Consider the following 22,759-nt stretch of genomic DNA (forward strand, 5'->3'; position numbering starts at 1 on the left):
CATTTTCCGCCACCCATTGCACGTTGAGTAGCGAAATTCAACGCAGCACTTTGCCTCGAGACCAGAACGAAGAAAATGAAAATATTAAACAAATAATCTTCAAGTAGGAATCGAACCCGGAATTGCCCCTGCGCCACGACTGGCCTCAAGACATATATCTATTCAATAGGCTACTAATATACTCATTCACCCGAAAGAGGATATTAAGATCAAATCAACTTTCACGTTTGTCGCCATTTATTCTAGTACCTACATACATACAAACACAACTATTTAACTAACCGTATGACAATTGTAGGTCAATACAGATTTACGATTCATACCAATGTGGCTTATTCCAGATTTAGTATTAACATGGAATACGAAATTTCCGTATAATGATATTCTGTTAGTAATATGTTCACATTCGACATAACAGTTAAATGGCATAGAATTCAATGTAAATGGTCCACTCACCGAAACCATTACCGGAATCTGTGGCCGGTCCTTGTTATCCAAAAAATATAAGGTTTATATCAATACACTTCTATCTTCTAAATAAAGCGTGCCGTACAAAGTGAGAAACAAAAAAACAAATAATCACATACATATTACATCAAAAAGATCTACTAATGGTATTGTTCTATTGTTCTTCTTGATGTAAACAAATCGGATTCCTTAAAAGCACTTCAATTAACAAACTACCCTAAGCTATCACCGCCACCATTACCAAATTTCTAAATATTGAATACAACGTCAAAACAAAGATATTTAAGAAACTTGTTTACAATAAATATTTTTAAAAAAATAGGTTTTAAGTATTTACCTTCACGCCGTTGTCGCGAAGAGTCGAAGGTTTTTCGTTTCTTTACGGTCATCTTCTCGCATATCTTGACATGCTTCGCAAGTGACGCGGGAACAAATGTGCGGCCACATACGGGGCATGGTGACAGTGGCAACGGGCCTGACGGTTCGGGGGCAACAGGTGCTTTTGGGGTCGTGGGCACTGGGGGCGAGGGTGGAGGCCCTAATCGTGAAGGTGGTGGAGTTCGGAGTATTGGTCTAAATGATTCGTTTCCGGTCGGAGATACCGGCTCTGGTGATTCTGGAGTTACCGCTCTAGAAGATTTGGAAGACTGCGGTTGTTCTTGATGCTTTTTGCCTGAAAGAAGAATCAAGTCTTTAGAAACGAAAGAAATTAATTATAAACTTAATATTTTACTTGTTCAGCAACAAATTAAATTATTGCAAAACTAAATGTCAAAAATATTTGCAATTTACAATCAAGTCAAGGAATATAACGTGTGAAGGGGTGTTAATTTATTTTCTGCTAACTTGCTGTAATATTACAAAATGGTATTTGCAGTTAGTTGAGTGCAATATTTGCTTGTCACATATACCTACAACAGTTTAAACCTAGTGTGAAATGCTTAGACATGTTTTATTACAATATCATGTTCTTGACGAACGGTATACGATCAGATCAAATATTTACAAATATTAACTGAATTGCATGATTTTTAAAAGTAAAAGTGAATAATAAGAACATTTTTTAATAAAAATTAGCTTCACGCTGTATCCCGCACACGGCAGAGTAGGCAGAGGGAACCTAGTGTTAATAAACTTCATTCCCCACTTTCTGCCGAATTCTGGAGACTTTGCGTGTTGAGTCGCAGAACTCAACGCCGCGCTTTGCCTTGACACCAGAGCGAAGAATAAAGTTCGAAATGTATGAAAGTAAACTATATAGTATGTAATGTTGTCTTTAGTTTTACAAAAATTAGGTATGAAATATATGCAAGGGCACAGAAGGTAAACATGACGTAACCCCGACTACAACCTTCAAATCGATTTGTAAAATTACTAGCATACGATCACGCGATTTTCTAACATTAAAAGGTAATTACGAATGCAAAAATCCACTTCATCAGTTTTAGTTTTATACTAAAAATAACACTCAACACGCAATGCCTCCAGAATTCAGCAGAAAGTGGGGAACGGAGAGTCATAACACTAGGTTCTCTCTGCCCATCCTGAAATAGGAACATGAAAGCAACGTTCTTAAAGAATATTTATTTGATAATCACCGAAAATGTCAACTTTTACACCGACTTTAGCTACAAGCATTAATGAATCAAAGGCCCCCTATTTTAGTATTCAACTAATAGGTCCAAGCTCGACGTTGAGTAGCCGCTTCCTTTTCATAATCACATCCCAACGACACCCGATTCCGGTTTCGTCGACACACCTTCGCCGCCCAATTTTACATAATCTGTGGTTTATGCTCAAAGAATTTCATTCAAGTTTAAACCGGTTGTACGACCTTGAATAAATTTTAATAAATACCACCACATTTGATTGTGAAAAAGTGAAATTAAAATTTGAAATCGCTCATTTAAATGTATATTTTATAGATTCAAACATTAACAAGAAGTCAACTATCACTAGCCGAATATAAAATAAGAAAAAAAACCCAAAATGGAAAGTATGGTATAAAATAGCAACAAAAACAATATTTAACGTGTTTTAAAACTTGTTTTTTACTGTTTATTGCCTTAACACGTTCAATAATAACTCCTTGAAACGTTTGTCCATTAACTCTTAACACATAATGACCTTTCCAAGAAGATATTCACAGTTCTCAATACTAAATGGTATAAATTCGATGGTATAAATTGTTATTCTCAGCACATAGCTCACGCGTGCCGTGAACGTAAATTGCTATAGGAGCACGAAGGCTGGTAACAACTGACAAGCGGACCGCTGTCTGCCGTCTCCGAGATCGAAACACATCAAAGGTTCCCGAGTAACGAGCGCTGAACAAACAACTTCTCGTGTTACCATCTTAACAAAAAGTTCTTAATTAAGATCTTGGTAAATATTATTTACTAACGATCAAAACATAAGGAAATGAGTATAATATCATTAATAGTAATTAATAGTAAAAAAGAGCTATAAAAACCAGTAGAAAAAGTATTGTAATTGATAGATATACTATTAAAACACGTAAATGTGTCAAACTTTTTTAGCATACATATAAAAATAACCTAGCTCGGACCACTAAGCCATATTCTCATTAAGCTATATCGAAATTCTTATACTCTTATTATATGTTCAGGTTGTTTCCTAATTATGGAATAACACAAAAAATAAAAAAAATATATAAAAATAAATATCTTGGATGGTTGTACGGTAAGTTTACATAAGATCATGGACAATATTGAAAGTAAAGTTGAACTTTTGCGACTATTTATTACGTTTTGTTTAACGTTCATAACTGAGTATTCTCTGCTAATTGATGCCAAGAGAACAGCTGGCTTTAATAATTCTCATCTATGACAGCATCATAAACTGGGCTATGGAATATTTTCTGATATCAAGATAATTTTAAAGGCTGTTATCTAAAATATAGAGCCGGGGCGCAGGGGCCCAAAATGTGACAGTAAATGGTACTGGTTGTGGATTCGATCCCCACTCGAAGAAATTATATATTTATTTTAATATTTCCATTTCTTCGCTCTAGTGAGGAGGCAAAGCGCGGCGTTAAGATCCGCCACTCAATAAACAATGCCTCCAGAATAACCGGGAAAGTGGGGAACGGAGTGTCTTAACACTAGGTTCCCTCTGCCAACCCTGCTGTGTACGGGAAACAGGGTGAAGCTGAAAAAAAAACTAAAATGTCTTCTCAAAGGTTGGCAAAGAAAGATAAATTTTCATTATTCCTGTTAAATAAGCAAAGATACAAGCACCATTACAATGGGGTAACACGTAAGGAAGTAATGACGGTAGGAACGTTACGTGTTCCTGTGCTAGGCGACACCTGGCACAAGAAGGGAAAGATTTTGTTGGGGTGTCGCTTTTGAATAAATACACCCTAATTGTGCTTTGATTTTAAACTAATATTACTATCACTTTTACTCTACAAAAGGGACATAAACTTACGCGTCTTAGATAAAAAATAATATATATTTTGATTTAAGCGAAAAAGTGTTTAAATCATATTTGTTTATAAGGGACGATACTTAAAAAAATATTTCCCTGGTAATTAAATGTAACCTATAGGCAAAATCACTTTTTTTTGGGAATTTAGAGAACGATATGATTAATTTTTAGGTTCTATTTACCTGATACGCCGAACGCGAAAGGTGCTTGTATAAAATATACTTACTAAAGAACATTGTTCTTGCATTATTAAAAACAAATACAGAAAAGTCTTTACATTTTATTATATACAAAGAATAGACATTAAAAATGAAAATATATATATACTTAACTTATTCAATTAGTTGTTTAAAGACAAACATATAACAATAATACTAATAATAATTGTAACCAAAAATTAATCTCATATAAGGACTCAAAAAGATCAAATGTCATACTATACATATATAACAATACAAGAGGAAAAACTCCATTAAAAATATTACAAACATGGATAATGGATATGTTAACAATTATAGTTTAAACGATACTATCCAAATCTAACAATTGTTACGAAAACTCATTTAACGTTTATTGTAATAGAAAGCGTAACTTACACTACAAATTTAAGAATTATACCCCGTAAAGGCAATAAAGCGAAAAATTTAAATTACTCTAACATGAGCAAATATCAAGATGAAAGGTCGCACGAAGTAAGAATTTGGTAGTAAAAAAATTTGAAGATAAAATAATAATATATGAGAAAGTCACGTTTTTGGTAACCATGAATTAGATACGACTCTTGCGCAACCACCAGAAATAAAAGAATATTATACTTTAATGATATTATGTTTCCAAGTTATCAAGAGTCATCGATCATGTGAAATGCATCTCTATTGAAGACAAACAAATGATTGGTAATGTTAGATAGCTATGACCAAATGACTAATATGATTAACATACCATAAATTGTGTACATACTTAATAAAATTAAAGACATCGGTCAATATGTACAGACAATAATCTCTATCAGCTTCACGCTGTATCCCGCACACAGCAGGGTAGGGAGAGTGAACCTAGTGTTACGACACTCTGAATCGAATTCTGGAGACATTGCCTGTTGAGTGGCAGAATTCAACGCCGCCCACGACACCAGAGCGAAAAAAAAGATTTTTTTTCTCATCTGATCATTTCATTTCATCCCCTCGAGTGCGGATCGAACCCATAACCAGTCGCGTTTACAGTCACACTTTTTGCCCTTACGCCACGCCTGCCCTCACTCAATACTCTCTATCAATTCTATGCAATAAATACTATTTTCTATGAAACAAAAATAATCATTTTAATATAATATCCCCGGCAATCCATAACAGAAGACCTCACTGGTCTCGTGACCCTAATAAAAACGTCACATCAATTTCCAATTCAACTCATTGTCCACAGACCGCAGACAAACTCATGTAGACAGGCGACGTGGGAACAGAGACTCCCACGGCGGTTAAGACATTAAATACTTCATTAGACAATGTCGGACACTTTCTTCTTCAGAAAAGGTTACGTTATACAGCATCTCCGTACGAACCATAGGTGGTGATCGTGGGAACCAACGATGTATGTGTCTAACAAATGCTTTAGTTTACTTAACCCGTTGGCGGATGTTACGTAAATGATTAAAAGTTCAAATGTGAAATGCATCGGGTAGATAATATTTTAAAAATATTATTTAATTAACTTATTATGTCCTTAGCTATGCATAATATAAGAAGCTTAAAAGAAATCCATACCTATATTATAAATTCGAAAGTAACTCTGTCTGTCTGTCTTTTACGCAATCAGGGCCAAACCGCTAATTTAATTGTGATAAAATATTCATATAGAGATACTTGAGGGTCTCGGGATGAACATAGGATACTTTTTTTCTTATATTTGTAATATTTTCCATATATACCCATATATTAAAATACTTATTAATTTGACATGCAATTTATTCCGCCATGTTAATAACAACCGTCGCGTTGCTAAGCAACGATTTGCAAAGTTTGTTGTTAGAAAACGTCACCCAAAATGAGCTTGCTTAACGCATCTCTCTATTGAAAACTGAAAATAATATCATAAATATATTTAATAAATATTCGTATAGTTCAAGCGGGCGTAGCCGCGTTCGGGTCCACTAGTATTTTAATAAATATAAGAATTTAAATTAAAAGGACAGTGGTCAATTTTGGATATTTAATCGATAAAAATAAAAAAATATACAATTTTTTTAAAGTAAAAATAATAATTCCACTCAATTTGCAGACACATTAAAAAACAGTCTGAAAACAATCTCGACACAGGGAAAGCAAACCGATTCATATTTCCAATAGACAAATAGAAATCTCTTCATGCTCGCTGCGTCCGAATCATACGCGATTTCATATATTGAAAATTAATATACTGTCTCAAATATCGTAAAAGAAGAGGTTCATGTAACTGACAAATTCACTATTTAACAGTATAGATATCTTCTATATTTATATAAAATCGAAAGGTCACTCACTCATCACGAAATCTCAGAAACTACATGTGCTAGGAATCTCAAATTTTGCACACGAGTTATTTATAGGACGTAGGTGCTCGCTAAGACGGGAATTTGCAATATTCGACTTCTAAGGGGTTGTTTTTGGGGTTGAAAGTTTTTATGAAACTTCGTTACTACAAATGCTAGGAGTCTCAAATTTTGCATGGACATCACTTATAAGACGTAGGTACTCATGGAGACAGAAATTAATAATAACGTAGTTCACACGGGGGAAGCCGCGGGCGGGCCGCTAGTATAATATATACAGACATCGATTCTAAATATTAACCACTCTAAAATCAGTGTACCTATATTAAAGCGAGCGATTGAAGTGTACGAAAGTTATAAATATAAACTACTTGAAAACTTTAAACCCTTTACAATTATGATATCGCAGAATAAGGGAAGGGTAGTCATTTTACTACCAGCTGCACTCAGACGTTTACTTAAAATTAAGGCCCGTATTTATAAACCACTCTCAAGTCTGAGATTGATCTTGAGATGACGTTTTCATTCATAAATTATATCACTATGAATGCCAACGGCATTTCAAATTTTCATCTCTCCCTCAGGCGATCTCAAAGTTGCGAACGATTTATAACGGACATGAGACATGAGAACCTAGTGTTAAGATACTCTGTTCCCATTCAGTTCCGTTCCCCATTTTCCGCCGAATTCTGGAGAATGTGTTAAACGTGGAATATGTAAAATAATTTAGAAAAAAGATATGAATAAAAAATCTTATCTATACTAATATAATAAAGCGGAAGAGTTTGTTTGTTTGTTTGTTTGTTTGTTTGAACGCTAAGATCTCTGGATCTACTGGATCGATTTACTTTGTTTTTGTTTTGTATGAAAGCTGCATTCTTCAGAAGTGCTATAGGCTATATAATATTACATTACACATATATACTAATAAATTAAAATACTTTCTAATTTGACATGCAATTTATTCTGCTATGTTAATAACAACCGTCGTTGCTACGCGACCGCGTTTGTTACCGCGTCATTTTGATATTCATCCTTATGAAAATAAGGATTCTCTAGATTGAAATTATATGTCTATAGAAATTATATTCTTATATTTCAAGCAGGCGTAGCCGCGTCCGGGTCCGCTAGTATCTTATAATAACATAAATAGAATTGGATAAACAACAGGTTACCGTCTGTCTCACCCAAGACTAGGAGAGGCACCATACAAATAGTTAACTATAACCCTATTATTAACCAATGATCATCTCAATAACTTTCTCAACATAACGCTTTTAAAATATAACTTATAATATTTATTTTTAATCGATTGAAGATGTTATTTTTATTTTAAGTTAACCATTTCAATAAAATATTTCACATATAATTAACTATATCTTTGTTTAATTTTATTTTTCAGCTACAAGTTTTATTCCGCATATAGTAGGGTAGTCAGAGGGAACCTAGTGATGGGGCACTCTGTTCCCTACTTTCCGCAGAATTTTCGAAACATTGCATGTAGGTACAACAATATTTTTAACTTTACATATTGAATTTCACATATAACTACAGGTACAGTAAACTTAATAAAACGTAAGTACATACTCAAATAGCCTATCAATTACTTTAATTGGTTATTAGAATTTATTTCTTAGAATGAAAAGTGTTCGCGGTATAATTTATAAATATCGTATCAATAAGTCTATTAAATTCTCTTTAGTAGATAATAATATCCATTAGAAAGTGTCAAAAGCATTTAAGATTAATATAGTTCTACTATATTTATGTTCCATTCGCGTTTTAAAGAAACATTATTTATTTATCTTAGCAAAAAGACTAAAGAAAAATGACTATATGTGTGTATATTCGATTCCCACTTGAAGAGAAATTAATTTATTATTTAATTAAATTTTTAATTCTTTGCTGTGCTAACAAGGCAAACTGGTGCAGGCAGGAAAGTGTTGAACCGAGTGTTACTGAACATTAGGTTCCCTCTACCCTGCTATACGCGGGATATAGCGTGAAGGTAAAAAAAGAAAAAAATACTCGTATTTGTATGTTAATTTATGTATAATTTATGAGATATAGGTAATATTATAAAGATGGGTTTGTCGCGCTTCATTATATTATGCTCAAGTCGCCGTCACCTTCAATGTAAGTAAACGAGTATTTACATTTATTTCAACGCAGATTTAATTTATGCTATAAAATGAAGGTCAAGCGCAATCACACAAGTTAATAATTATATTCTAACTAACTTTATATCAACTTTATTATATTTTACAAGATTAATACACAACAAAAAAGAGTATAATTATAATATAAAAAATATCTCAAAAATATCTCACCTATTTTTCGATTGCCACAAAAGCAAGCCAGCATGATTAAATATGAAATAAAGAGAAATTATTCACAAATTCACTAGAACTAACAACACTAAACGCGCTATCTCGAACACTGAACGCAGCACAATAAGTTTAAATAGTGTGTTCCAATAAACGAAGTAGGCAACTAAGACGTCCTTATCACTTTTCGCGTTACGCTAACTCCGCTTGTTTCTGTTATCTCGTTATTACCCGTATTATATACGTCATGTTATAGGGACACTGAGACACTGAAATAACTTTCACACCACAGCGTTCGTGGGTACACTGAGACACTAAAATAACGTTCACATCGGCGCAAGAGATGATATGTTGTAACTTCAGTCAATCACGCTTGTCACTTCACATAATAGCACGCTTACCAAATTAAATTACTTGTAACTAATTACAACTCGCGCTTAACTTTTAAAACAAATCACCTAACAAATTAGTTATTATGGCGGCAAATTCAATTATGGAATACGTCGCACTATAGATAATAAAAAAATTCTTTTTAACTGACAAGGGCAAGACAATAATTTATAATGGTTTTTTTTTTAATTTTTTGGAGAGAATTTTATTAGAAACTAATAGTGCAGCTGTTCATCTTAAGCCCGGTGGATGAAGTGAAGTAAAAACTCACCAGACCAGCTGCAATGGCGTGAAGATATGCGATTTAATAGAATAATTGTAAACAGTCGAGATAGGAATGTCGGCGAAATTGTCTTTGTATTCTCTATTGTCATAATAAAATTATAATTTATTTAAAGAGAATAATGATTTATAAAACTTTTTAGAATCGCATGCGTATAGGTAGTGTAATGATGGAGAGTCATTTCAATTCACTATTATTATGTTAATGTGAGGCCAGTCGTAGCGCAGCGGCACAAGGCTGTGATTGTAAACGCGAGAAACTGTGGGTTCGATTTCCATTCGAGGAAATGACATGTTTAATATTTTCACTTCATCCTTCTGGTGTCACCACTCGATACGCAATGCCTACAGAATTCGGAAAATGAGGAACAGAGTGTCTTAACACTAAGTTCCCTTTGCCTAACCTGCTGTGTGTGGAATTCAGCGTGCTAAAAAACGTTTCAAAAAAATCATTATAAGCCAATTGGAAGTAAAAATATTAAATTAAATCTATATTAACTTTAGATTTTTTTAGTTATAACATTTTTTAATTACAATTTCTAATAAACAAAAAATATCATAAAATCAAATATAGCCACAGTAAAACAAGTAAGTACAGCGACTAAGGTAGGTAATTAATATTTGTAGTACTTTAAGATTATCATTTTTTTGGCATAAACGTCTAAAATAACATGAAAGATGATGATTATATAATAATTATTATTATGAGATTCTATACACTATATTTATAAATTTAGTTAACAAAAAAATAACAATTATTATTCGTACACAAAATTTGTTAATTTTAAACTATAGGCTAACGTAACACTTACAGAGGGAATCAGATATTTGAATTCTTAATAAAATAAATGCCAACGTACCTGAAGGCACGTTACTTTACTCTCCTTATAAAACACATACACATACATTAAAAACTTTTATATTAGATGAGTTAGATGAAAAATAAAAACATACCTTTCTTCGAACCAAATATCGATTTAAGCTTCGATATGGTCCGTTTCTTCATTTTCGAATCTACCACACCACTAAATAATAATAAAACAATCCACTATCATGGACACTAGATAGATCACATCAGACAAAAATACACTATAGAATAGAATATAGATCTGTACGTCCTCGAGTTTTTAGGTGGTTAAAGCTTTTTGCTCCTTTTGCCGCTCTTATTTCCGTGCTACGAAAATAGGTCCAACGCTGCTATACTTGCACCGGCACCGGCGCAGGCGCATCACTCATACACGTATCACTACAATCACTCGTCTGTTGCATATGAAACAAGCACTAAATGTATTACTTCAGCATGTAAACGTGATGTGTGCCAGTAGGTTTACTGTAAACAAAGTTCGCGTATAATACGGAACGTCACTCGGCCATTATCTTTTACTCACTCTTATCACATGTGTGATATGAACACATACAAATATTGATAAAAAATGTAATATAAAAACTGTTATAACGTTACTTAAACTTTTCTACGGATTTTGTTATTAATAGTATAAAAACTTTTCATTTGATTCAAATTTCACATGACGATAGCTAAACTAACTATAAACAGTCAGCCCTTCATTATGTTATAAAATAAATTATAATCAATGTTTCGGACGAGCACAATCTAAACGACGGCTATTCTTGATCGTGCTGGAGCCGCAACTGAACAGTTGAACACGCAGCGGCGCACGCGCACGCGTTACGCGTCGAATAACAGCGGTGCCGGCCGGGCACGGGCCCTGTACGCACTGTCACAAAAATCGCCATGAATCTATGTTCCTTATTTCCGTTAACAAAATTCCGTTTCCGTTAATAGCTAAACAAACAGAATTTAACTGGTGTAAATATTTCACGGTGATGCCTTTTGAAGCGTCTCATAGGTGCAGTGGTGACAACACCGGAGACATCGTATCCGTTGGTCTTTTTAAAAATGGAATTAATGAGTGCCACTTTCGAGAAGAGCCATCCCGATCACTGAGAAGGGCGAGCATAAATCACAAAGGGTGCGACGGGACTAGGCTTGCAACAGAAAGAGACAAAATACGCGAGGAATTTAAAATGTTTCCGTTAAAAAGTAAAACAATCTAGTTTTAATTATATTTTAGAGTAATAAATTACACATTTAAAATGTTTATCTACTTAATTACTTAGTAGCTTCTATAAAAATAAAAATATTTCAATAGTATCCCCTAAAGAAACAGAGTCGGCCAAGTATAACACAGCGGTCCTGCACTAGCATCACTGCGCCTAACCTACCGTAAATCAACTTAATAATAAAAATACTATACATTATTAAAACATACCTCTACTAACTTTATATTAATATATAACTTTATATGAACACTAGCGGACCCGGACGCGGCTACGCCTGCTTGAAATATAAGAATATAATTTCTATAGAAATATAATTTCAATCTAGATGAAATGCTAAAAGTGACTATTATATTTATTTTCATAAGGATGAATATCAAAATGACGCGGTAACGAACGCTGTCGCGTAGCAACGACGGTTGTTATTAACATGGCAGAATAAATTGCATGTCAAATTAGAAAGTATTTTAATTTATTAGTATATATGTGTAATGTAATATTATATAGCCTATATCACTTCTGAAGAATGCAGCTTTCATACAAAACAAAAACAAAGTAAATCGATCCAGTAGATCCAGAGATCTTAGCGTTCAAACAAACAAACAAACAAACAAACAACAAACAAACTCTTCCGCTTTATTATATTAAGTATAAATATATACCATTTATTTAGATTTATATACATAACTAGCGGACCCGGACGCGGCTACGCCTGCTTGAAATATAAGAATATAATTTCTATAGAAATATAATTTCAATGTAGATGAAATGCTAAAAGTGACTATTATATTTATTTTCATAAGAATGAATATCAAAATGACGCGGTAACGAACGCGGTCGCGTAGCGACGACGTTTGTTATTAACATGGCAGAATAAATTGCATGTCAAATTAGAAAGTATTTTAATTTATTAGTATATATGTGTAATGTAATATTATATAGCCTACAGCACTTCTGAAGAATGCAGCTTTCATACAAAACAAAAACAAAGTAAATCGATCCAGTAGATCCAGAGATCTTAGCGTTCAAACAAACAAACAAACAAACAAACAAACAAACTCTTCCGCTTTATTATATTAGTATAGATAATTAAAATAAATTAAATAAGAATTAGTCAAAGAGAGAGCAAGAATTTCGTAACTCTACTTAATTCTACATTCTCTGTTATATCGACATATAAATATAATATGTACTAGACTTTAAGACACAAATACCAGTAATGTAAATTTGCACACGTAATTTGTTACGCTAAGAAATAATCGATGAATTAATAGAACATTTACGTTTGTAATTACGTGTAAATATAAATGTAAATCATCTTCAATAGTATTTCAAGTGAAACTGTATTATTAAATACGAATACAACTGTATAATAACTTGACTACTCTCTTTAGTGTAAGCTTCATCATTATACCTGGAAGATAATTTTGTTTACATTGGGGCAAGTAGGTGTTGATAAAATGAGTATAAACACTAAAAACTCTTTGTGGAAAATTACTTGTAGCGTGCTTGGCGATTGAGTCAGTAAATAACAATATAATAACAAATGACTATATTAGTATACTATAATTTGCAAACCGGTAAGGTCTCTGTTGAGACAAAGCTTCAAAAGGACATGAAATGTAAGACAACTCTTTGTATCTTATACATAAAAGGACTAAGGAGATGCTTCACGCACCAGAAATTTATAGAGCATCACGTTCATGATCAGTCAAGATGTAAATGTAAGTAGTAAAATAGTAGCCAGTAGTGCAGCGCTGTAAACTGGTTGTGGGTTCGATCCCCACTCGAGGAATTGAATCATTTATTAAAAATTATATTTTCTTTTCTTCACTCTGCCACTCAACACGCAATGCCTCCAGAGTTCGGCGGAAATTAGGGACCGGAGTGTCTTAACACTAGGTTCCCTGCCTACCCTGCTGTGTGCGAGATACAGCATGAAAATATGCAGTCCGAACTCCTGGGAACAGGTCTCATTCAGTTTTCAAAACAAGGAAGTGACGTAATGGAGTCGCACGTCCACGTGTTATCACGTCGTATCTAAACGTGTGAGACAATGTACGATTTCGTAATAAATTCGCCGAATTAAACTTCACCCAGCACATCTATCTCCATTCGTTATGCAACCAGACAAAGTTAACATCATTAGGTTTTTTTTAAAATGATAAGCTGTTCTTAATTACCTCTTTATATAATATTTATAAAATTTGATATACACATTATATATTAGCAGGGGCATAAAGTGTGGCTGTGAAACCGACAGGTTGTGGGTTCGATTCCCACTCGGGAAGATGAAATATTTATTTAAATTTATATTTCCATTTCTTTGTTTTGGTGTCGAGGTAAAGCGCGGCGTTAAGTGCTGCCACTGAACACGCATTGCCTCCAGAATTCGGCAATGGGAAACAGAGTGTCTTAACATTAGGTTCCCTCTGCCTACCCTGCTGTGTGCGGGATACAGCGTGAAATTGAAAAAACATTATATATTATGTTTTTGTACAGGATCTCTTGATTAAAATATATTATTAGATATGATTGTAATTATATATAATTAAATCAAAACAACAGGTATTACAAGCACGTGGGTGGTCGCCATCGACAGCTGACACTTGTCCACATGGTACTATATAATTCGATGCCTCAATGTCATGAAAAACATATCAATTTTATAACTATTAAGCATTTTTAAATAATAAAGACTTTTATATATTTTTAAAATACATTTTGTGTACATAATCAATCACGAACAAAAATAAAATGCCTATACTAACGTTTTATAGTGGGAGAGTTTTTTTAGTTGGAAGCACTAATTCCAGAACCTACTAGTTGTAATTGGAAAAAAAATGCATTGGAGAGTCCATGTATCGAGGTAGTGTTATATCACCACACCAATGACCAAATAAAAGTGGAATAACAATAAAAATTGTTGAAGATCTGAAACCTCTTTAAAAGTTCTAAACATCGCAGCGGAATATGTCTATGGCTTAAGGTCACAGTGACCATTTTTATGTATAAACAAATAACAAAAAAAATAAAGGGATATCCCACTTACAAGTCGTTCGTCGCATGACTCGCACGTGACTATGGGAGCAGTATAACCTTAGAAGCTACAAGTTCGAATAGAAGTAAATATTTTTGTGCTGGACAGTCCATCTTTCGAGGAAGGCATCATGTTATGATCAATGAGAATGGACCAAGAATAAAAATGATATAAAATGGAAGTTCTTGAGATATTCGTAATAAGTACTCCGTGAACATCTAAATATAAGAGCATAAACCCAATTTTTTTAATAAAAAATCGAAAAATCGTGCAGATTATATATATTCAATAAAGAAGATATATACTATTTTTTGTATATATAACACAGAGGGTTACTTCAAAACTTTAATATTTATAAATATCTTTATTTTCTTAGGACGTTTTTATTCGTAAAGTAAATGAAAGACGTAAGATAAATCCTCGTAATTTTAATACCTAAAGAACATATGAGCAGTGTATGTATGTAAAGCACATAGTAAGGCAAAAACCGTAATGCGCACAGATGCCGCTACGAGGCGACTATAAATCTACCTAATATATCGCTTTCTAATGAAATGATTTGCAACGGCCTAATGTATAAGACGTGACTATAATATACTCATGTCATTTGAATCAAATGTCCGTCGTGTTCGTGACGAATGCAAAGCTAGATTAAAGCTGATATGTGATACTTGTATGATAAAAGAAAAACAGGTTCACGCTGTATCCCGCACACACACACACGCAACAGGGTAGGAAGCAAAAATGTAGTGTTTAGACACTTAGTCTAGCCTCTACAATCAAAATCTTTGTGATCTACGTTATCATTAATTTCTGTCTGTGTGTACGTACCTACGTCCTATAAGTGACGTCCATGCAAAATTTCAGACTCCTAGCATTTGTAGTAACGAAGTTTCATACAAACTTTCAACCCCAAAAACAACCCCTTAGAAGTCGAATATTGCAAATTCCCGTCTTAGCGAGCACCTACGCCCTATAAATAACTCCTATGCAAAATTTCTAGCATTTCTAGCATTTGTAGTTTCTGAGATTTCGTGATGAGTGACCTTTCGATTTTATATATATATACATTTCATTTTCTCGACTGGGAATCGAATCTACAACCTGTCCCATTTACAGTCCTATACTTATTCCCTTGCGCCAGGACAGTCCAAATACACTTAACAAATTGCACAATATAATAAACAATTTACCTCCAAACTAAGTTACCATAAAGTTTCTACAAACGTCTCAACATAATACGTACGAACTGAGAACGTGTTCCCTTCCACCTCACCACTTTTCGCATGGTCAACCATGACCTGACGCGGCAACGAACACGTAGACGCTGATCAATGCTCCGATGAGTAACTGGTGTTGCACAACGATATGCAGAACTAAATCACTCTTGTGTGTGTTATTTATTTCATTGGCTACCAATTAATAAGCGAAATTATAAAGCAGAGTATAAAGAGAATATTTTAAAGTCCCTAAATAAGATAGACATATTACTTTTATATTATTTTTATAATTTTGAAAGAGTTATTCTACACTAGGGAAAGAAAATACGTTTTTATATTTATTAATTAGTCTGTTGAAAAACTCATGACATGCTATCAAGCATACACAAAATCAGTAATAACGCATATACTATATTTATAACTTCACTATATCTATATTTGTTAAAGCTTCATTGCCAATCCATTAAAAAAGACACAAGGAAAATCATTCTCGAATCATTGAGGTCAGTAGTGGGGCAGGGGCAAAATCGTACGACAGGTTGTAGGTTCGATTCCCAGTCGAGGTAATGAAATATTGAATATTATCATTTTCTCCCTCTGGTAACGAGGCAAGGCACGGCGAAGATTTCCGCCACTCAACACGCAATGTCTCGAAAATTCGGCGGAAAGTGGAGAATGGAAGTGTTTTGACGAGATCGGAGTGTCTTAACACTATTCTGCAGGTTCTCTTTACAGCATGAAGGTACAAAAAAACTCATTCTAGTATATTTAAATGAGTAGAAATACACATTTTCAACTTATAACATCGCAAAACCTCGTTTAGTTTATAGTATGTATTAAAAAAGATAGCAAGAAAATTCTCAACTTAAAACGTACTATGCTTAAACGACTCTATAGATTTATACATTATAAAATCACGAATATAAAGTTGCCGACTGCATTTAAATTTCAAATACTAAAATACGAAACCGCATACTAGCGACACAAATTCTTAATTAATAGTTGACCTATTTTCTTTCTTTTTTTTCACATTATATTGTATAGTTCCTGAGTAATTACTGCTTATAGCAGAAAGCCTCAAGACTAGGTTATTGATCCTTCCCCCTCTCCCCCCTTCCTCACCATCATATACATACTGGTATTGTGCAATTGAAACGGTAAAAATGCATCGAAATATAGGTCATATAAATCAATTGATCAATGATGCCGATTTCCCATTGACCTCAATGTAGAATTGGATCCAGATTACATTTTAAACCAATTATATGTCATTAATTTAAGATGAGCTTTTTTTGTAACATTGCTTTTTGTATTTCTTTTTAGCTACATGCTGTATAGCGCACATAGCAGGATAGATAAAGGAAACCTAGTGTTAAAACACTCCGTTGCCCATATCCCGCCGATTTTGCCACTACACCAGAGCGTAGAAATGTAAATATTAAATTTCCTCGAGTGGAAATCGAACCCATAGCTTATCGCGTTTAATCACACGCCTCTGCGCCACAACCGGGCTCTTTTGTAAATGATGTATGTTTATGTTAATTTTCCATATCGTTATCAATTATTTAATGTTATAATGTATTATAATTCCAAAATCCATAACATTTTACTTAAAAGGATCTCGAGTTCTTTATAAGTAAGTGTAAAAAATTGGATCTCCATCCAAATTTGAAACAATGTGTTTTGTTGAAGTCTTCGTTGCGACGTCTAAAGTCAATGCACTGTCTTAAAACGAGGACAAGACTACACGCGAATAAGAATCAGAATCACAAATTATACAAGATATTATTTGATAAAAGTTGAAATACTTTCTTTATTTAATTATATTATTATTATGTTAGAAATACTGTTTTTACTCGGAACTAATTAAATTAGGTAAAGCTAATTTAAATTAAATAATTTCCCACTCCCACGGTACAATGACATTTAAAAAATGAAAGAATAGCTATTACATATTATGTAGAATATTAAAAATCGTAATTTCTATATATATTTTTAAAAAATTAACTTACAAATTAACTTTAATAACTGCAGCATAGTAACAAATTGGTTCGTTTCGCTTGATATGAATTTATTTCGCGAGCCAATTGAATCGAGATTCGTTCAATGACATCAAAAAAAAAAAAATAGCGGTGATTACAAAAAAAAAATATCCACTTCAAGTGGGCGAAATGGTGAGTCCTACACAAAGGTAGATGAATATGCATTTTGTATTGCTTATAACACTTGGTAAATATATGAAAAACTATCGCTTTCACCAATAATTGATTGATGGGTCCAATCATGATTGGACATTCTTGAAAATAAAATACCCACACTATATTTTGCTTTTTACCATGTGATATATTAATGGTAACTATAACCCGCAATTTCGTAAAATCTACTAAATAAGAGAAAATCTCGATTTTTTTCTGTTCCCGTGAGAACCCGTGTTCTCTAAGATGACATATCTTAAGAATATATCAAAAAATTCATGTTAAATTTCAGAGTTTTACGCCGCGTAATGTCAGTAACGGAAGACTTCTACATAATACATTGATAAATTTTTCGCACATTTAACGTAAAATCAATATGTATTGTTCTAATTACGTTTAAATAATTAAATACAATAATAAAACGAAAATAATAGTGTACAATTTATATAAAGTCATCACGTTAAGAATAAAATTCAGTATAAATTTTCTATAATTATTTCCCATTTAAAGTCACGACAGACATTATAATTGGAAATATCACAAAAAATTAAAAATTTATATATATATAATAAAAATTAAATATTAAAAAAAATAATTTCATCCTACAGCAAGTTATTAATGTGATATATAACTATTACAAACAGACATGGACAGACGAACCTTTCAAAGTTTTTGATAAATTAATGAGAGCCTAAAAACTATGGACTATGTTATAGTATTGGCATGTTGAGTTAAAGGCGTGGGCCTTTGTTTTTATGACGTAACGCAGCAATTGCGCGCTATTGCATATTTAAGAGGTATAGAAATCTAGGTGCGATAAGCTGGCCTACACCATATACGCTGTATTGGCTTAACCATAATAAGAAACTGTATATACATAAAATAGGTACTAGTACATAAGCACCTGTATCGTTGCAGGTTAATTATTATGTATACATACGCCTAAATATTAAAAAAACTTACAAAATTAATGTTAGAAAAAAATCGCGACCCAGATATATATATTAATTTGAATGGACTATATTAAAATATGTAAAGGAATACAACGTCATGATTTTTTACACGTTTAAATATTTTATTTATAAAAAACATTCATAAGTATATAAGCTTTTATATACTGAAGTATATGGCATGACATTGACATAGTAAATAGACACCATCCAAAATCAAAACAAGGATAATGAAATAAATATTATGCTTTAATTTTTATATAGGTGAATGTCGAGATATGTCGACGTGTTAAGATTATTTTATTCTTTTAGTTATAAATTTCTTTCATATTTTTTTGGGTTTATTTACACGTAATATTCATAATTTAAATATAAACACAGATTCTTTTATAAAGGCCTTCATAACAAACCAGTTTTAAGTAATTATCTATACAGGTTGCTTAGCGGTACCTTATGTTTTGATTAATTATGGAATAATAAAATAAAATCTTACCTTCGAGACCCTCCATGTCGATCCCGGCCAAAAAAATTAAAAGTTTTTAAAATCGTTTCTATGACGACGCATGACAGCAGTCTACTCTAAATCTTATTGGACACAGAATAATCATAGTGCAACTTGTTTTTACATATGTCCTTCTTATGAAAATATATACTTATAAATATTACATTGAAATGTATTAATTTATGTATGAAAGCAATATATGTTCAATATATTTAATTGCATATAAATTAACAACGAAATGATAATCTTATAGAAGTCCTATAAAATATAATACATTAGGTACAGCTTATATTTTTAAATATTATGTAAATATATTAATATTGCTAAATAATTGAGTATTTAATGAAATTTAAAAAAAGGATTACCGTGGGAATTGTAATTACCGTACATTAAATGCATAGTATAAATAACATCACACTATATTTCAGTGTAATATAAAAATAATATTTAAAGAAATAAATTAATGTTATTTTTTGGGTGAATTGAAATGTAATAAGTATTTTTTTATACATATAAAATATAAATTTATTTATTTCTTTTTTATTTTTAATTTAATCTTAACGAAGAGTTGTACCGCGTAAGGTTAATGCCACTAGTAGCCAAGTCCAAAACAGCTTGATTGTCTATGGTTACATAAAAATATAATATAATATTTTTAATTTATAAATATGATTAACTATTTATTTTACACTAAATATAAAATTCTATTAATCTAAATTAAATATATTATTTTTATATTTTACTGCATATGTGTCACAATTACATTTTCATCTGTGACGTTGCCCGCGCTGACGATTGCCGATTGAGTTGACGTTTAGTCAGGCAGTCATCGATTTATATAAAAAAGAATATTTTCGTTATTTGTATATATTCCAGTAGTGGTTGTGATAAAGACCATGGGTCTAACAATTTCTAGCGTCTTTACGAGACTTTTTGGCAAAAAACAAATGCGTATCCTCATGGGTAAGCAAATGGCAGCTCAAAAAAATGATTGCGTAGATTGTTTTTAATCAACTCATTGTATCATTTTGCGGTGTTTAATTTTATATTCGAGTATTGTGTTTTCATCCTATGTTTATTCTTTGCAGTTGGTCTTGATGCCGCAGGCAAAACAACTATACTTTATAAACTAAAACTTGGTGAAATAGTGACAACTATTCCGACTATCGGTTTCAATGTGGAGACAGTCGAGTATAAAAACATTAGCTTCACTGTCTGGGATGTCGGTGGCCAAGACAAAATCAGGCCTCTTTGGCGTCATTATTACCAAAATACGCAAGGATTGATATTTGTGGTCGATTCCAGTGATACAAAGAGGATAGCAGAAGCAGAGAATGAACTAGCTAACATGGTAATATGTCTATGTGATAATGAGTTTTGTTAATGATGCAATTAGTATATAGGAATCACCAAATATTATAACATTGATTTCCTGTTTCTTATCATGTGTTAATATATATTTACATTTAAAGCTTTACATTTTAGTTAAAAGAAGATGAGCTGAATGATGCAGTAATTTTGGTATTTGCCAATAAACAAGATATGCCTAATGCCATGACAGCTGCAGAATTGACAAATGCTTTAAATTTGAACAATTTGAGAAATAGACGTGTAAGTATCAATATCAATTATGCCACGTTTATGTAAAACATATTTATATCAAAAATCCGTTTAACCCAAATTTACAAGAAACAAATTAAAACAATGTGTAAAATTATGCGGGATAGGAAAAATCTAATGTAATATGTTCTAATTTGCATTTATTTAATATTCATATATTTTTAAATTATAATTACTAGTATATTTAATTTTAGTGTGTTTTTTGCATTGTTTTATATTGTTGTAACTTATCTATTTTTCTTTACAGTGGTACATTCAAGCAACTTGTGCGACACAAGGACAAGGTCTCTATGAAGGTCTGGACTGGCTTTCAAATGAATTAGCTAAGAAGTGAGACATTTAATATTTACATGAATGGGAGATAACATCAAAAATTCCCCATTTTGAGACAACAACCTTGCATATTGAGATTGTTGTTTACAAAAAAATTGAGACTAAACCTTCTATGTAACTTAAATTTTTATTTTAATATTTAATTAAAGGAGTGCCAGTTCAACAATATATAATCTATCTTTCTATAAATTCCTTATTATATTATATATTCCATGCAAAAAAGCTTGTTTAAGTATTTTTTCTAAAAATGCTCACAGTAATTATGTAGTATTTGAATTGTATTAAAAGTATATAATGTTTATTGATAGAAATTATTTGCTTTTTGTGTAATTGTATATCATTTTAAAATTTAAAGAGCAATCCATACTATAATCCTTATTATAACATTTATAAATATATGACATTTATAAAGACTTATAACTTTTACCATTTATGCTATAATTGTGATTATAAGTTTTGTATACTGTGAACGAAAGTGGCAAGTAATTTCTTGAGCCAACTTATTTCTTGATTATATATTGTATTAAGGCATATTGGTAATATTATCATTCCAAAACTTAACATTTATACTATACATGGGGAAATGATGTTACTATTTTTGTCATTTATCCTACTTGATATAATAATTTATATTACTAAATTTATATGCATTTAAGTTCATTGTAATGGTAATATAGCAAATTTTCTTTTATAACTAGAATCAAAGAAATAGAAATTAATTTTTAATCTTATATACACATATATAATGCATAGGGTTTATTTTGCACGAATTTTTAATGTTAATTATATCTATTCTTTACGATTTCTGTTGCCACATTTAAAATAACATATTACAATTTGTTGACATTGGTGTAATGCACAAAGTGTGAAGTTTATTAAACAGAAAATAATAAAGGCAATTTGCTGGTGTTTATTAGTTTATCGTAATTATTTAATAACACCATAAAATAACCAATATTTTCGATATATAATGTGTAATATAGACTATATAATCAGTACTTACAGCTTCAAATATATCTCTGACAATAAATGTAGGTTTCATTTTTATTTCATGTTTTGTGTACTATATTTTTTGTTTGTCTTATTTCATTTTATATTTTTTAATAAAATGTTTGTTGCACTAATAGTATCTAAATTTAATTAAATTTAATAATCCATAAATAAATTACAATTACAAAAATAAATGATCTTTAAATTTCTGTAAAACAAAATGTTTCCTTTATTTATCTTAAAATAAAATATATGTATATAATGTAAGATGTTTGGCCAAAAATATTTTCATGTGTATGTGTCATATATGCTTTGAAATATTATCCTAAATATTGCTTTGCACTTAGTTCTATAGAATCCAATAAAGATAAGTGTAAATAATA

At 31.8% G+C, this 22,759-nt stretch overlaps 2 protein-coding genes across 10 annotated transcripts in view; one reads left to right on the forward strand and one right to left on the reverse strand.

Moving 5' to 3' along the window:
• The window catches only part of LOC146539055 (uncharacterized), a 28,114-nt gene extending 8,535 nt beyond the window's left edge, over positions 1-19,579 (reverse strand). For 4 of the 9 annotated variants that reach the window (XM_085185287.1, XM_085185286.1, XM_085185283.1 and 1 more), the window contains exons 1-2: positions 19,425-19,579; positions 806-1,141 (exon numbers count right to left, since the gene is read on the reverse strand). In XM_085185287.1, coding sequence (XP_085041413.1) covers positions 806-1,141; positions 19,425-19,440 — 352 coding nt within the window. In that variant the 5' untranslated portion in view covers positions 19,441-19,579. Of the gene's footprint in view, positions 1-805; positions 1,142-8,778; positions 8,953-10,401; positions 11,102-19,424 lie in introns of those variants that run through there. The other 5 variants (XM_085185285.1, XM_085185284.1, XM_085185279.1 and 2 more) reach the window with 2 other exon arrangements.
• A 623-nt stretch (positions 19,580-20,202) lies between these two features.
• Positions 20,203-22,759, forward strand: Arf4 (ADP-ribosylation factor 2). The gene is made up of 4 exons (XM_085185266.1): positions 20,203-20,396; positions 20,522-20,784; positions 20,919-21,044; positions 21,301-22,759. The coding sequence occupies exons 1-4, from the start codon at positions 20,330-20,332 to the stop codon at positions 21,385-21,387; spliced, it is 543 nt and encodes a 180-aa protein (XP_085041392.1). The 5' UTR covers positions 20,203-20,329; the 3' UTR covers positions 21,388-22,759.

Source organism: Heliconius melpomene, chromosome 5, assembly GCF_056956725.1.
Source record: "Heliconius melpomene rosina isolate 202511_hmr_F chromosome 5, ASM5695672v1, whole genome shotgun sequence".
NCBI lineage: Eukaryota > Metazoa > Arthropoda > Insecta > Lepidoptera > Nymphalidae > Heliconius > Heliconius melpomene.